Here is a 13,864-nt window from a genome sequence, read left to right as displayed (position 1 = left end):
TGTCGATCGCTGCTGCTGAGTTGCCGAAGAGAGCCGCGGAGCAGGAGGTGTGGCCGGAAGCAGGTAGAAGGGAGAGGGAGATAGGAAGGCTGTAGATCTCCGGAGCATGACACCGACCCCGGCCAGGATGATTTCTTTTTCAGGCGTGCACCTTACAAGTCCAGCGTCGCGGCGGGAAATAGCCATGCTGAGCAGTGAGCTCAGCACTACACAGATGAAAGCCTTGCTTGCTGATTGGTCCGGCGGCACGGCGGGGCGGGGCCGCCGGACCAATCAGCAAGCAAGGCTTTCATCTGTGTATGTGCTGAGCTCACTGCTCAGCATGGCTATTTCCCGCCGCGACGCTGGACTTGTAAGGTGCATGCCTGCGTGACACACTACCGGAGCCGCAGCAAAGGTGGAAAAGAGCCGCATGCGGCTCTGGAGCCGCAGGTTGCCGACCCCCGGTCTAGAGAGAGAGAAGGGGATAAACCACTTATATTTATAAGTTTGAGACTTGTTCTAAAAATAGAGTCTATTGATGTTAAGTACACCTATCTTTTGTAAACTGTTTGAAACAATGTTAAATAAGGTGTGTGGGGCGTGAGAGACTAGAAAAGAGAGAGAAACTGTTCCTCAGACTGGGTGATACTGTTAATTTGTGCTAGAACCTGCAGCTGGGGTTACTGTCTATCTTAAGCACCAGACATTAGCATAACTTTTGAACCTCAGAACTGTGCCAAGGTCTTTTGTTACTTTTAATTTAGATGTAATTTAGGATTCGGGGGCTGATGGTCCCTCTGCACTGACATCACCCAAGATCAGATATGAAGTTTCAAGTTTATTTAAAATATTTGATATGATCGCAATATCCGAATCCAATGCGATTTACAAAGGTTAAAAAAAAAAATAAAAACTCCAACAAACAGGACACTAAAAACAAATATAACATACAGATGCAGTTGAGGGGGGGGGGGGTTTAAAAAAATTGGAGTAAATACAATTCCAAAATAAATGAAAAAGGATGGGTAAAGAGACAAAAGGTTAGGGAATGTTACCGACTTAAATTCTACTTAACAGTGTTCCTTGTCCAGATATATTCCAGAGTGAGGTCATGTGATTTTAATTGGGTCAGTTAAAGGCGTCCTTAAACATCCAACTTTTTAGTAGGCCTTTGAACTTGATAAGTAATTTTTCTTCTCTTATGTTGAAAGGAAGCAAGTTCCAAATTTGAGGAGCTGTAACAGAAAAGATCATATCCCTCCTTGAATAGATGATTTTTAATGAGGGAATTACTAATAGAGATTTTTCTTCTGATCTTAGAGATTTTACAGGGGTGTATGGAATTAGAAATCTTTCTAAAAATGCTGGGGCTTTATTTACTAATATTTTATGTGTGAGTAAGGCTATTTTGTAAGTAATTCTTTGGTTTACCGGTAACCAATGATTTTCTTTTAACAGTGGGGTTACATGATCAATTTTATTTTTTTTCATGATAATTTTTATTGCGGTATTCTAGAGAATTTGTAGTCTACGTATTTCTTTTAAGATAGTCCCTTTGTATAGGGCGTTGCAATAGTCAATTTTAGAAATGACTAGGGAATGTATTAAGATGTTTAGTGATGATTTATCGAGAAACGCGGACAGTGATCTGATTAATCTTAACCTGTAGAAACAAATTCTTACCAGTGAGCTAATTTGATCGTGGTAGTTGAGCTTTTGGTCTAATATGACCCCGCGAATCTTTACCTTAGTAACTACTTTAAGGTTAATTGTATTTATGGTTATATTTGCTCCTAGTTTCTGACCCTCCCTGCAGGGAAAGAGCATAATCTCAGTTTTGGATGTGTTGAGGGCCAATTTATTGTCATGCAACCATTTTGATATTTTAGGAAGTTTCTCATCGATTGGTGTAATTTCTCCAACAGCACTAGAGTCTATGGGGTATAACAGTTGTACGTCATCTGCATATGCAAATGGGACAAACCCAATTGACTGACTGAGTGCCAGGAATATGTTAAATAATAGTGGAGATAAAATTGAGCCTTGCGGAATCCCAAAGTCGAAGTTATCCTTGCCAGGAATATGTTAAATAATAGTGGAGATAAAATAATAGTGGAGATAAAATTCAGCCTTGCGGAATCCCAAGGTTTGTTGAAGTTATCCTTGCTGAAGAGTTATTAAATATAACCTTAGAAGAACGTTCGTGAAAATATGATTGAAACCACTGAAGAACAACTTCCGAGATTCCCATAGATCTTAGTCTATGTAAAAGAAGGTAGTGATTAATGGTGTCGAACGCTGATGATAGGTCTAAGGATATAAGGAGAACTGATTGATGCTGATCCCAAAAATATAGTACAGTGGATGTCAGGCCGATTAAAGAATGCTTGGTTGAATAAAATTGTCGAAATCCTGTTTGGTGAGGGTGTAATGCTCCGGTTTTCTCTATGAAATCTCAAACTTGATTAAAAACTATTTTTTCCGTCATTTTTGGTAAAAATAGAATGGTTGCTATTGACCTAAAATTACTGGAATCGTTCAGATTCCCTTTAACATCTTTGGGTATTGGGTGAATGCTTGAGTTTTTCCAGTTTTGAGGTATAGTCCCTTTCTCAAGTGTGGAAGAGATTAATTGGTGAATGTATTTGCCAAAAATATTAAAGAAGTCTTCTTTATTCCACTTTGTATTCAGTGAGGTAAACAAGCTTCTCAGATCTGATAATGAGGGTAATGTAAAGTGGGAGCACTTTGATGTTGGAATACAGGAATCTGGAACTGAGTAGTCCATTTCTGGATCTATGCTGTTACTGAATGTTTTCCTTATCCCTTGAATCTTATCTACAAAATAGTTAGCCAATGATATAATCTCCCATAGACCTCTGCTGACATTGGTTAGGCCAACAGAAAATGCTGACAGCTAGCAATGTAAGCCTGGGCTGACAAACTCCACATCTATCAGCCAGTGAGACTTATTCTAGAAGCCTCCAGGAAACCGACCACTCAACAATGTTATCAGCAGAAGTGGACTTGTTTTTCCTTCTGCTATCTTCGTCATCATTATGATCCACAATCCATTTCAGTTTCACTGGTTCTGGATTACCTTCTTCATTTGTCTGATTCAGAACTCGAATCCATCTCGGCGCTATTACGTCATTCCACCAACCAGTTGAGGGTAAACCTCTCACTGCTCTTTGGTCTCCAAATTTATGAAATGTCTTTTCAATGTAAAACTAACTTTCAAGCCTCCTCCAATAATCTGGGACCTTAATGTAGTTTTGCTAAATTGACGAAGCCTCCATTTGAACCAATGTCTACTGCTCATCTCAAGTATCTTACCTGGAAAGTTGTTCTTCTTATTTCACTCACTTCTGCCAGAAGAGTAAGTGAACTTCAAGCATTAGTGGCAGACCCTCCGTTCACTGTGTTCCACCATGACAAAGTGATCCTTCGCACACATCCAAAGTTTCTGCCGAAAGTTGTCACAGAATTTCATCTCAATCAATCAATTGTGCTTCCAGTATTTTTTCATAAGTCTCATTCTCACTCAGGGGAAGTAGCTCTTCATACTCTGGATTGCAAGTGAGCTTGGCCTACTATCGCGACAGAACAAAGCCGCATAGATCATCTCCTCAACTTTTCATCTTCTATGATCCGAATAAGTTGGGGCATCCTATTTCCAAAATAACAATTTCCAACTGGTTAGCTTCCTGTATATCATTCTGTTATGCTCAGGCTAGACTGCAACTGGAGAGTTGTCACAGCCCCTAAAATTAGAACTATGGCAGCTTCAATAGCTTTCCTTCGTTCTACCACTATTGAGGAAATATGTTAACCTGCCACCTGGTCCTTGGTTCACACATTCACTTAACATTACTGTCTGGAATCTTTCTCCAGACGGGATGGGCACTTCAGCCAGTCAGTATTAACAAAATTTATTTTCCTAAAAGGCCAACTCTTCCACCATCCCATTCTGGTTAGCTTGTAGGTCATCCACATGTGAGAATATGCTGCCTGCTTGTCCTGGGTTAAAGCACAGTTACTTACTGTAACAGGTGTTATCCAGGGACATGAGGCAGATATTCTCACAACCCTCCCAATTCTCCTGGTTGGCTTCTTAGATGGCTTACTGAAATGAGGGACTGCGTGCCTACATTGGGCAGAAAGGCACTTGCGCATGCGCGGTGTGGGCTATTGCGAACTTTCTGAAGTCTTAAAGTGGCAATGCACTTTTAAAGTGTCCATACTGAGGCTCTGTCAGGGACGTCACCCATATGTGATAATATCTTCCTGCTGTCCCTATATAACACCTGTTACGGTAAGTAACTGTGTTTACTGGGTTTTGCATTATCCAGCTATTTCCTGTCAAATGGATTAGTAGATTTCATCATCCACTGTTAATGGGTGGGTAAAACTTCAGGTTCCAGACATTGTGAAGGCCAATGAAGCTACAGGACCAGCTTTATCTGTTGCTTATATGAGATAGTGGCTCTACAAGATTTCCTGTTGAATCCTATCTGCTTCTCATTTAGTTATACCTCACATCACAATACTGTCTGCCCCAAATGTCTGAAAGAGATGCAGCCTTTCAAAAAGTAATTTTCCCATCTCTTTTCAGGATAATTTTCCCAGTCTTTATCTGGGTTGTTATATATAAAAACATAAGTGTATCTTGGAGCAATCAAGGTGACTCAGTATAGTGGAATCCTTCACAAATGTGATCGATTTATCCTTCTCAACAGAGAAAGCAAAGCTGCTTATCTGCAGTGGGGATTTCTGCAGATAGCAGGATAAATCGGACACAAAATCCCAACCATCATCCTGAGATTATAATCTTAACCTGTGAAATGGACTGGGGATCTGCAAAGGTAGTGGAAGTTCTGTGAATACACAGAAAAACCCCTTTCCAGTCTGATTTCTAAAAGAGCAGTGTCCTTGACTGTCATTGGATGACATCATCCACTATGTCCACTAGAGTAATTTTCATGTGTACTTTCATTTGTTGGTGATACACTTATTTGTACCATTTGGTCTCATGGATTTATTTGGGTTTTCATTGTGCTTTTTCCTTTCTGAAAGCTTTTCAGATTGTTTTTAACGCTTTAACCCTTATTCACTTGTTCAGTACCCATGTTTTAATTATTCCCATAATAAATGTAATATTCTAATCCCTTATTTGTCCTGTAGTAGTAGTAGAAGAAGTTGATATTCAAGGTTTCAGTATAACCTGTTCATTTCATTTTTATATTTCCTATTTAAATGTTATTGAAATGGAGTACATATCTTACTCTAAATTAACTAATATTGCACTTAAATAATTTCTACTTCACTTATTTTCAGCCTCAATTGCAGTCTCAGGTGCAGCAGGTGGGTATTGGAACAACACCATCAATGGGAACTGGACCCACTGCTGATCCAGAGAAACGCAAACTGATACAGCAGCAGCTGGTTCTACTGCTTCATGCTCATAAATGTCAAAGACGAGAACAAACCAATGGAGAGGTGAGGGATTGCTCACTCCCCCACTGTCGAACTATGAAGAATGTCCTTAATCATATGACACATTGTCAGGCTGGAAAAGCCTGTCAAGGTGAGTTAGCTATTAAGCTATCAAAGTTTAATGTGTACAGTTAAAAAAATGAACTCCAAGGGGGGAATGGGATATGTCTGAAACTGATGGTGCCCAAATTGAACGTAATGATCTTCTAACAGCAGGAAATGAAGGCCTTCTCTGAAATATTTAGTGGTTTATTATAGGCAAAGTGTTTACACTTCCCCCTCCCGATTTGTGATTTTAGGACTCTCGATTTCGATTATTCGCAATTTCCTAAAACCGGAATCACCCCTGTCTCCCCGGACCTTACCTGGTGGCCTAGCGGTTTTGTGGGGGCACGAGCAATCTTCTATGCTCCTGCCCCATGCAGATCACTCATCCAAAATGGCTGCTGTGAGTTCCTGTCGTAGTCTAGAGAGATTACGGGACCTCACAGCAGCCATTTTGGATGAGTGATCTGCATGGGGCAGAAGCGTAGGAAGATTGCTCGCTCCTTCCCTGAAAGACCGCTAGACCACCAGGTAAGGGCCAGGATGCCGGGAGGGGGGAGGAGGGAAGGAGGGAGGGAGGCAGGCATGGGTGGGTCAGAGTTGGCCCAAAAGTTATTCGTGAAGTTTCAATATTTGCGGGCCAGCTCTGCACTTAACTCCCACGAACATTGAGGGAGGAGTGTATTACAAATTTTAAGCATTCAGAATGACTACCCTCCAAAGAATTCCATTGTCAGGTGGTTGGTGTGTTAAGCAGTGTTGCCTGATTCACGATTCGAATCGGTTCACCGATTCACTTCGGGTGAATTGATTCGAATCGATTTAAAACAAAAATAAATCGGCCTCCCGATTCGGTAACTGAACGACCCCCCTCGCCCCCTAAAGCATGAGTGGCAGCACTGCCTCATGCTGGCCAGCCGCTACCGCACCTGCTTTAGAGGGTGAGGGGGGAGGGTCAGTCATGAAGTGCTGGTGTCCGTCTTCCCCCCTGGCCCTCCCGCTGGTGTCCGTCTTCCCCCCTGGCCCTCCCGCTGGTGTCCGTCTACACCCCCTGGCCCTCCCGCTGGTGTCCGTCTACACCCCCTGGCCCTCCCGCTGGTGTTCGTCTACACCCCCTGGCCCTCCCGCTGGTGTCCGTCTACACCCCCTGGCCCTCCCGCTGGTGTCCGTCTACACCCCCTGGCCCTCCCGCTGGTGTCCGGCGTCCACCCTGGCCTCGCGTACACCATTTACCTACTAGCAACAGCCTGCAGAGAAGATCGCTGGTGCTAGCGATCTCTGCAAGCTGCTATAGGTCGTCAGAGGTGTTTCCTCTGCCGCAGTCTCCCCCTCCTCTGACATCAGAGACAGGATCTCGGCAGAGGAAACAGCTTCGAAGATCTATAGCAGCTTGTAGAGATCGCTAGTCCCAGCGATCTTCTCTGCAGGCTGCTGCTAGTAGGTAAATGGTACGCGGAAGGCCAGGGGGAACACGCAGGCCTTCCGGGGGGGAGGGGGGCACAGTCCTTCGGGGGGGGTACAGGCCTTCAGGGGTAGGGTGCAGACCTTCGGGGGTGGGATGCAGGCCTTCAGGGGGGGACAGACCTTCAGGGAAGGGGGGCCCTGGTGTAGAAGTACATGGAGGGAGGGAAGGGGGGTTCAAAGAGACGTGCATATGCCAGACTTTGGGGGGGGGAAGAAATAATGGGTCTAGAAACAGAGGAGAGGGAGAGAGATGTTGGACAATGGAATTTAGGGAGGGAAGGAACAGAAAGGGAGGGATGGTGTGGAGGGGGGATAGAGATACTGGATAGGAGGGTAGTTGGGAAAAGAAAGGGAGATATGATGGACCCTGGGGTAGTGGGGAAGTAGGGAGAGATGGTGGATGAAAGGATAATTGAGAAAAGGTGGATCTGTGGATGGAGACGAAAAAAAGGAAAGATGCCAGACCTCCGGGGTAGAGAAGGGAAACGGAAGGGGAGGACAGAGATAGAAGATGGATGGTTAGCACGGAGAAAGAAGAAAGAAGGAGACCCTGGCAAGCAAGTTATCAGAAGACAACCAGAGCTGGGGACCAACAAGATTTGAATAATGACCAGACAACAAAAGGTAGAAAAAAGAACTTTATTTTCTGTTTTGTGATTACAATATGTCAGATTTGAAATGTGTATTAGAGAATGACACGGTGGTTGTTACCCACTGCTAGCTGCTGCTAGCTGCGGGTAACCTGCCAGAACGGTGACAAAAAATGGTCACCACGAGTACGGGAACAAAGCCATTCACCGCCCCATGGAGTGGTGAATGGTCTTGTCTCTGCAGTTGAACAAGCGTGATAGACCGGTGAATGAGTGTGCGATCCGGCAGCCCCCTCTCTCCTGCCAGCCGTCCACCTGTGCATCTCCCTTCCTTTCCCTTACCTTCTCTTTGTGGCGATTTCTATAAGGCTATCCGTTGTATTGCAGCCGGAGCCTTAAAGTTGTGTCGCGTGTGGCTGCTGGAAAAGTTTCCTCTGGTGCAACCGGAAACAGGAAGTCAGAGAAGACACTTCCAACCAACGTGACGCGACTTCAAGGCTCCGGCTGCAATACAACAGATAGCCTTGTAGAAATCGCCACAAAGAGAAGTTAAGGGGAAGAGAGGGAGGGAGATGCTGGACCGTGCGAAGGGTGCTGGGGGTGGGAGGATGGAGAGGAGAAGACGCTAAAGCAGCCTGAAGGGAACTGGGGAAGAAAGAGAGCGGAGAAGATGCTGGGAAATGGGGAAGATGAGTGTGCAGAAGACTCTGAGCAGAAGATGCTGGAAGGGAAATAGAGAAGACAGAATGGGGAGAAGACAGAGATGCCAGACTATGGGGGGAGTGGAGGGAAGAAGATGGGTGCCAGACCAATTGGGGCGGGGGTGAAGGGAGAGGCACAATAACAGAGCAAATGGAAGACGCTGAGAGAAGACACAGTGGATGGAAGGAATTGAATGAGAAGATGAGGAAAGCAGAAACCAGACAAGAAAGGTAGAAAAAAATTTCTATTTATTTCCTTTTTTTTTTTTTTTGCTTTAGGATAAAGTAGTATGTTAGTTGTGTTTATAAAAATTTATAAACAAAGCCCTACCAGCTGATCATCTCTTTTTCTAGTTCAGCAGCCAGAACTTTGATTTATAAGAAAGGAATGAGCTAAATATTGCAGTACCGAGGCTTGTGTGGATGCTGCGGGGACGGGGTGATGAAGGGAACGGCGGGGACGGCTAGGACGGGGCGGTGAAGGGGATGGTGGTCCACGGATGGGGCAGTGACAGGGACATAATTTTTCCCCGTGTCATTCTCTAATGTGTATCCTGCCAGAGCAAACGTGAGCTAGGATTTAACAGAGAATTTTGGACGGTTGGGTTCCTTGCGATACTTTACATCACATTAGAGATTTTTATTCCGCCATTGCTTTGCGGTTCAATTTGGATTACAAAAGAATTACAAAAAAGAAGATATCTGGTAATTTCTAGGGGAGATATGGAGTAGATGAGGTTTCTTTGTGGAATAGGGATGGTATTAGGGAGTGGTATTGGGAAGTGGGAAGGAGCTAGCGGTATTAAGTCGTTTGCAGGAATTTCTTGAAGAGTAGAGTCTCTTTCTTTTCTGAATGTTTTGTAGTCTGGGGTCATGATTAGTAGATTGGAGATTTGGTTGTCGAATTTTGCTGCTTGTGTGGCTAGGAGGCCATCATATAGTTTTTTTCCGTTTGACTTCTTTGAATGGAATGTGGGTTTTCCTATGTCTAGTTGATGTAGTTTGGATGAGACGATTGTTCAGGTAGATTGGGCTGTTGCCATTTATGGTTTTAAAGAGTAGACAGTAGAATTTGAATAGTATTCTTGCCGGAATTGGAAGCCAGTTTGAGTTGAGGTATGCCTCTGTGATGTGGTCACGTTTCCTCAATGAATAGATAAGTCTCAGTGCTGTGTTTTGGATTGTTTGTAGTTGTTTTATCATTGTTCCTGGGCAGGGGAGGTAGAGAATGTTGCAATAGTCTAAAACACTGTTCTTCAACCGCCGGTCCACAGAAAATTCCTGCTGGTCCATGGAGGGCCGGTGAGATTGATGCGGTTAAATTTCCTGTCGAGCATCTCTTCCCCTTTCCCTTCCAGGGCTGGCGTTAGGATTGGCTGCGGTACTGCTACAACGGACAGCAAAAAGAAACACAGAAGCCATGGGACTTTTCCTCTTGCCTGCATCGCTATAGGCTCTGCCGATCCTGATCCCACCCCCTTCTGAAGTGACTTCCTGTGTTTGAGGGGCAGGATTGAGACCGGCAGAGCTTATAGCGAATAGCAATGCAAGCAAGAGGAAAGGTCCCGAGGCTTCTGTCTTCGTTCTAGCTGTCTGATTTAGTGGGACCACAATTGAAGGCAGGGCTGATAGCAGTCGAGTTCGGGAGAGACATCCCTAAGCCCCATGGAATGTATGGCTCCCCCGCCACTGCAGTTCAGCGCTTGTCTGAGGCAAGTCCCAGTGAGCAGGGGAGGCAGACAGCAGCATTATTGGGCTTAACTCTGAATGAAGAATAAGCCTTTCAAGTTGCTTCCAGAGTTCTGGGCAAGGGAACTGTAAGTAAACTGATGCGAGTTAAAAACCAGGCTGCTTCCGATTTAGTGTCGGTTATGGTGAAATCAGCCATTGTGACACTGGAGTCACTTATAAGAGATGCTGGATTCCCACGTGTTGTGGGAAGGGGATGGTAGACCCGGTGGGGGGGGGGGGATTGGTATGACAGAAGGGAGATGGTAGATCCCCTTGGGGGAGGATAGTTATTGGAACTAGGTGGGAGCTGGAAGAATAGCGACACAAAGAAAGATGCTGGACCTTGCAGGGGGCAGAGAGACATGGAAAATGCTGAACAGGAGGGTGGAGTATGAAAACAGAAGTAAGATGTTGGATATGGGTAGAGGGAGTAGGGAGACAGAGGGGATATGCTGGACATAGGGAGACAAGGAGAAGATGCTGAATAAGGAATGGAGAGAGTAGGGTGATGGAAGGTATCTGCTGGATTAAGATGTGGAAAAGAGGGGAGGTACTGGAATACGTTCAATATAAAATCATAACTGAGGCTTGTGCGTTTGGGATCAGCTTGCGGAGACGGGGTGGAAATGTGTTTTTTTTATTTCAGTCTTAGTAGTTTGCTGGTCCACAAAATAATTCTTTTATTTCTGCTGGTCCACGGATGTAAAAAGGTTGAAAAACACTGGTCTAAAAGACCTAGGACTAGTGATTGTACCAAGAGCCGGAATTGTGTTCTATCAAAGAATTTTCGAACTTGTCTTAAGTTTCTCATAACTGCGAATGATTTCTGTATTGTTTTATTGATTTGTGGCTGCATGATTCAGCATCTACCTATTGTCATTTCTAGTAGTTTTAGGGTGGGTTGAATGGGGTAGTTGATTGAGTTAATTTCCATATTGGTTATGGTTGGGACTTTGTTATTTTCGAGGAGGATGAATTTTGTTTTGTCTGGGTTCAGCTTCAGTTTATGATCTCTTATCCATGTTACTATCGTTTCTAGTGTTCGGTGTAGTGTGTCTGTCATAGAGGGCTTTGGTTGATAAAAAGGTATGAGAATGGTGATGTCATCAGCATAGCTATATGAGGTTAGGCCTAGTTTGTCCAGGCAGGCACCGAGGGAGGCAGTATAGAGATTGAAGAGAGTGGGGGAAAGCAGGGATCCTTGAAGTTCTGATTTTTCTTTGTTCGACTTTACTCTATAGGTTCTGGATTTGAGGAATTCTTCAAACCATGAGTATACCTTATCAGTGATACCTGTTGTGTCCAAGATTTGCAGTAGGATGTTATGATCTACCAGGTCAAATGCTGCGGTCAGATCCAGTTGTATGAGCAGCATTTTTTTGCCTGTGCTGAGGTGCTGTCTAGCTGTGTCAACAAGGGAGCCTAGTAGTGTCTCTGTGCTGAAGTTGGTTCTGAAGCCAGATTGTGTGGGGTGGAGTATGTTGTGGTCTTCCAGATAGTTGGTGAGGAGTTTGGCTTCTAGCCCTTCTGTTAGTTTGACATAGAGAGGTATTGAGGCAATGGATCTGTAATTGGATGCTTGATCCGTTGCTCCTTTAGGGTCTTTAGGATCGATGTGACGACGATTTCGCTGAGTTCAGTTGGGAAGAGTCCAATTGTAAGCATGGTTTGTGTCCATTGTAGGAGTAGGGCACGGAATTTCGTACTGGAGGTTTTTAAGAGATATGATGGGCAGTGGTTGAGGTCACATGATGCGTGGCTGTACTTTCTGTAGAGTTTGTTAAGGTCGGACCATTGTATAGTGGGGAAGTGGGACCAGGTTCTGACTGTAGCTGTTGATTTTTTTTCTGTGGGGTGTATTGTGATTTCTTTTAGGTGGGTTGGGGTACCGTTGAGGGTAGCTCTGGCATTTGTAATTTTGTTCTTGAAGTGTTCTGCTAGTAGGGTGGCTGAGGGGGGGAGGGTATTGCTAGTGGTCCGGTAGGGTTTGGTGTCAGATCTTTTAATATTCGAAATAGTTGTTTGGTGTCTCGAGTTTCTGTGCCTATTAAGTTGATGTAGTATGCTTTTCTCTTATCCTTTAGTTGTAGTTTGTATTTGTTTAGTTTTTTCCAGGCGGTTTTTGTATGTTCTAGGTTAGTTTTTCTCCATTTTCTTTCTAGTAGTCTACATTTTATTTGAAGTAGGAGAAGTTTGTTGTCAAACCATTGGTCTGATCGTCTGCTGGTTCTGGTTTTGGTTTGTATTGGGGCTAGTTCATCAAGGGTGTGAGTGCTCAGTTTGCACTATTGTGAGATGAAGTCTTTGGGGTTGCATTCCTGTATTGTATCTATTTTATTTCAGAATTTGATTGGCTTGATGTGTATGCGTGAGGTGTAGGTTACTTTATTGAATTTTGGTGTGTTTTTGTGTTTGGTCCAGTTGATGTTGAAGGAGTGTGTGTAGTGGTCTGACCAGAGGGATCGGGACCATATTTCATTAGATGTATGAATTTCTGATTGAGATAGTTGATGAGTCATGAACGCTATGATGTCAAGTTGGTGACCTTTCTCATGAGTGGTTTGTGGGTCTAAAATTTGGAATGATAAGGCATCGAGAAATTAAAGGAAGTTATCAACTTGTTTGGGTGATTGGTCTTCGAGGTGTAGATTTAGATCTCCTAGGATTAGGTTGTAGGTTGCTGTTAGTGAGTTTCTGTATATGAAGTCTTTAAGTTCAGGCCTTACTGTGGTCCAGTTTCCTGGTGTTATGTAGCAGAGCATGCAGTTTAGTAAACCTTTTAGTGTGGAGGATGAGAGTTGGCAGGCTAGAAGGTCCATGTATGGGGTGGATGTTTTTTCAAGTATATTTAGGGTTAGGGATTCTTTGATTAAGATTGCTAGTGCTCCTCTCTTTTTCTCTCTGCAGACCACTGTTATTTTGTATCCCTGTGGGCAGACTTCAGTTATTCTGGGATCTGTGTCTGAGGTTAGCCAGGTTTCTGTGAGGAAGAGGTAGTCTAGGTTCTCGTTTTTTATCCAGTTTTTGATATGTGCTGTTTTTGGGCCTACGACTCTGATGTTTAAGTAGGCACATGTAAGTGTGGTGAGCTCTGGTTGAGGGTTGAGGGTCGTTTCTGGGTAGATGAGAGATCTAGGGTGAGGATGAGGTTTGATCCTGTGGTTTGTTGGTCTTCTTCCCCATGTTGGAGTGATGGAGTGTTGAATATCGGTCTGGTGGTTTGAGCTTCTGTCTGTTGATATTCTCCTGTTTAGGTGGTGGATTTTGTTTGTAGTTGAACTGGTGGGTGTTGGGAAAAGGTTGTTCGCTACTGCCTTCCAGCTGGTTAAGAGGCGGATTATCAGTAGGATGATCTGGATATGTGTTTGTGAGATTAGCTTCATTGTGGAAAGTTGGCAGGGTCAAAGTAAAAGTTAAAACAGATAAAATTAAATCAAATTCAAAATTAAATTGAAAATGTTCCCACTGAGCCTTCTAACTTGCTCAGCGTGGTAATGTTGGGGAGGGGCAGAATGCGCTCCCACGCCCGAGGAGTCCTCCAATCTTCTTCCAGTCCGAAGATTGAGGAAAGTTGGCAGGGCCAAAGTAAAAGTTAATAGCAGGAAAAGTTAAATTAAATTCAAAAATGTTCCCACTGAGCCTTCCAACTTGCTCAGCGTGGTATTGTCGGAGAGGGGCGGAGTGCGCTCCCACGCCGGCCGAGGAGTCCTCCAATGCTCCCGGTCCGAAGATTGAGGAAAGTTGGCAGGCCAAAGTAAAAGTTAATAACAGGAAAAGTTAAATTAAGTTCAAAATGTTCCCACTGAGCTTTCCAACTGGCTCAGCGTGGTATTAGGGGCAGAGTGTGCTCCCACG

The 13,864-nt window shown here is 44.1% G+C and overlaps 1 protein-coding gene across 8 annotated transcripts in view; it reads left to right on the top strand.

The window, feature by feature from the left end:
- Window positions 1-13,864, top strand: part of CREBBP (CREB binding protein) — a 676,455-nt gene that overhangs the window by 98,892 nt on the left and 563,699 nt on the right. For all 8 annotated transcript variants that reach the window (XM_033962544.1, XM_033962542.1, XM_033962548.1 and 5 more), the window contains exon 4: window positions 5,320-5,569. In XM_033962544.1, coding sequence (XP_033818435.1) covers window positions 5,320-5,569 — 250 coding nt within the window. The remainder of the gene's footprint in view (window positions 1-5,319; window positions 5,570-13,864) is intronic.

Source organism: Geotrypetes seraphini, chromosome 11 (assembly GCF_902459505.1).
Source record: "Geotrypetes seraphini chromosome 11, aGeoSer1.1, whole genome shotgun sequence".
Taxonomy (NCBI): Eukaryota; Metazoa; Chordata; class Amphibia; order Gymnophiona; family Dermophiidae; genus Geotrypetes; species Geotrypetes seraphini.
Note: the sequence above shows the minus strand (reverse complement) of the source record. Positions and strands in the feature narration are given on the sequence as shown.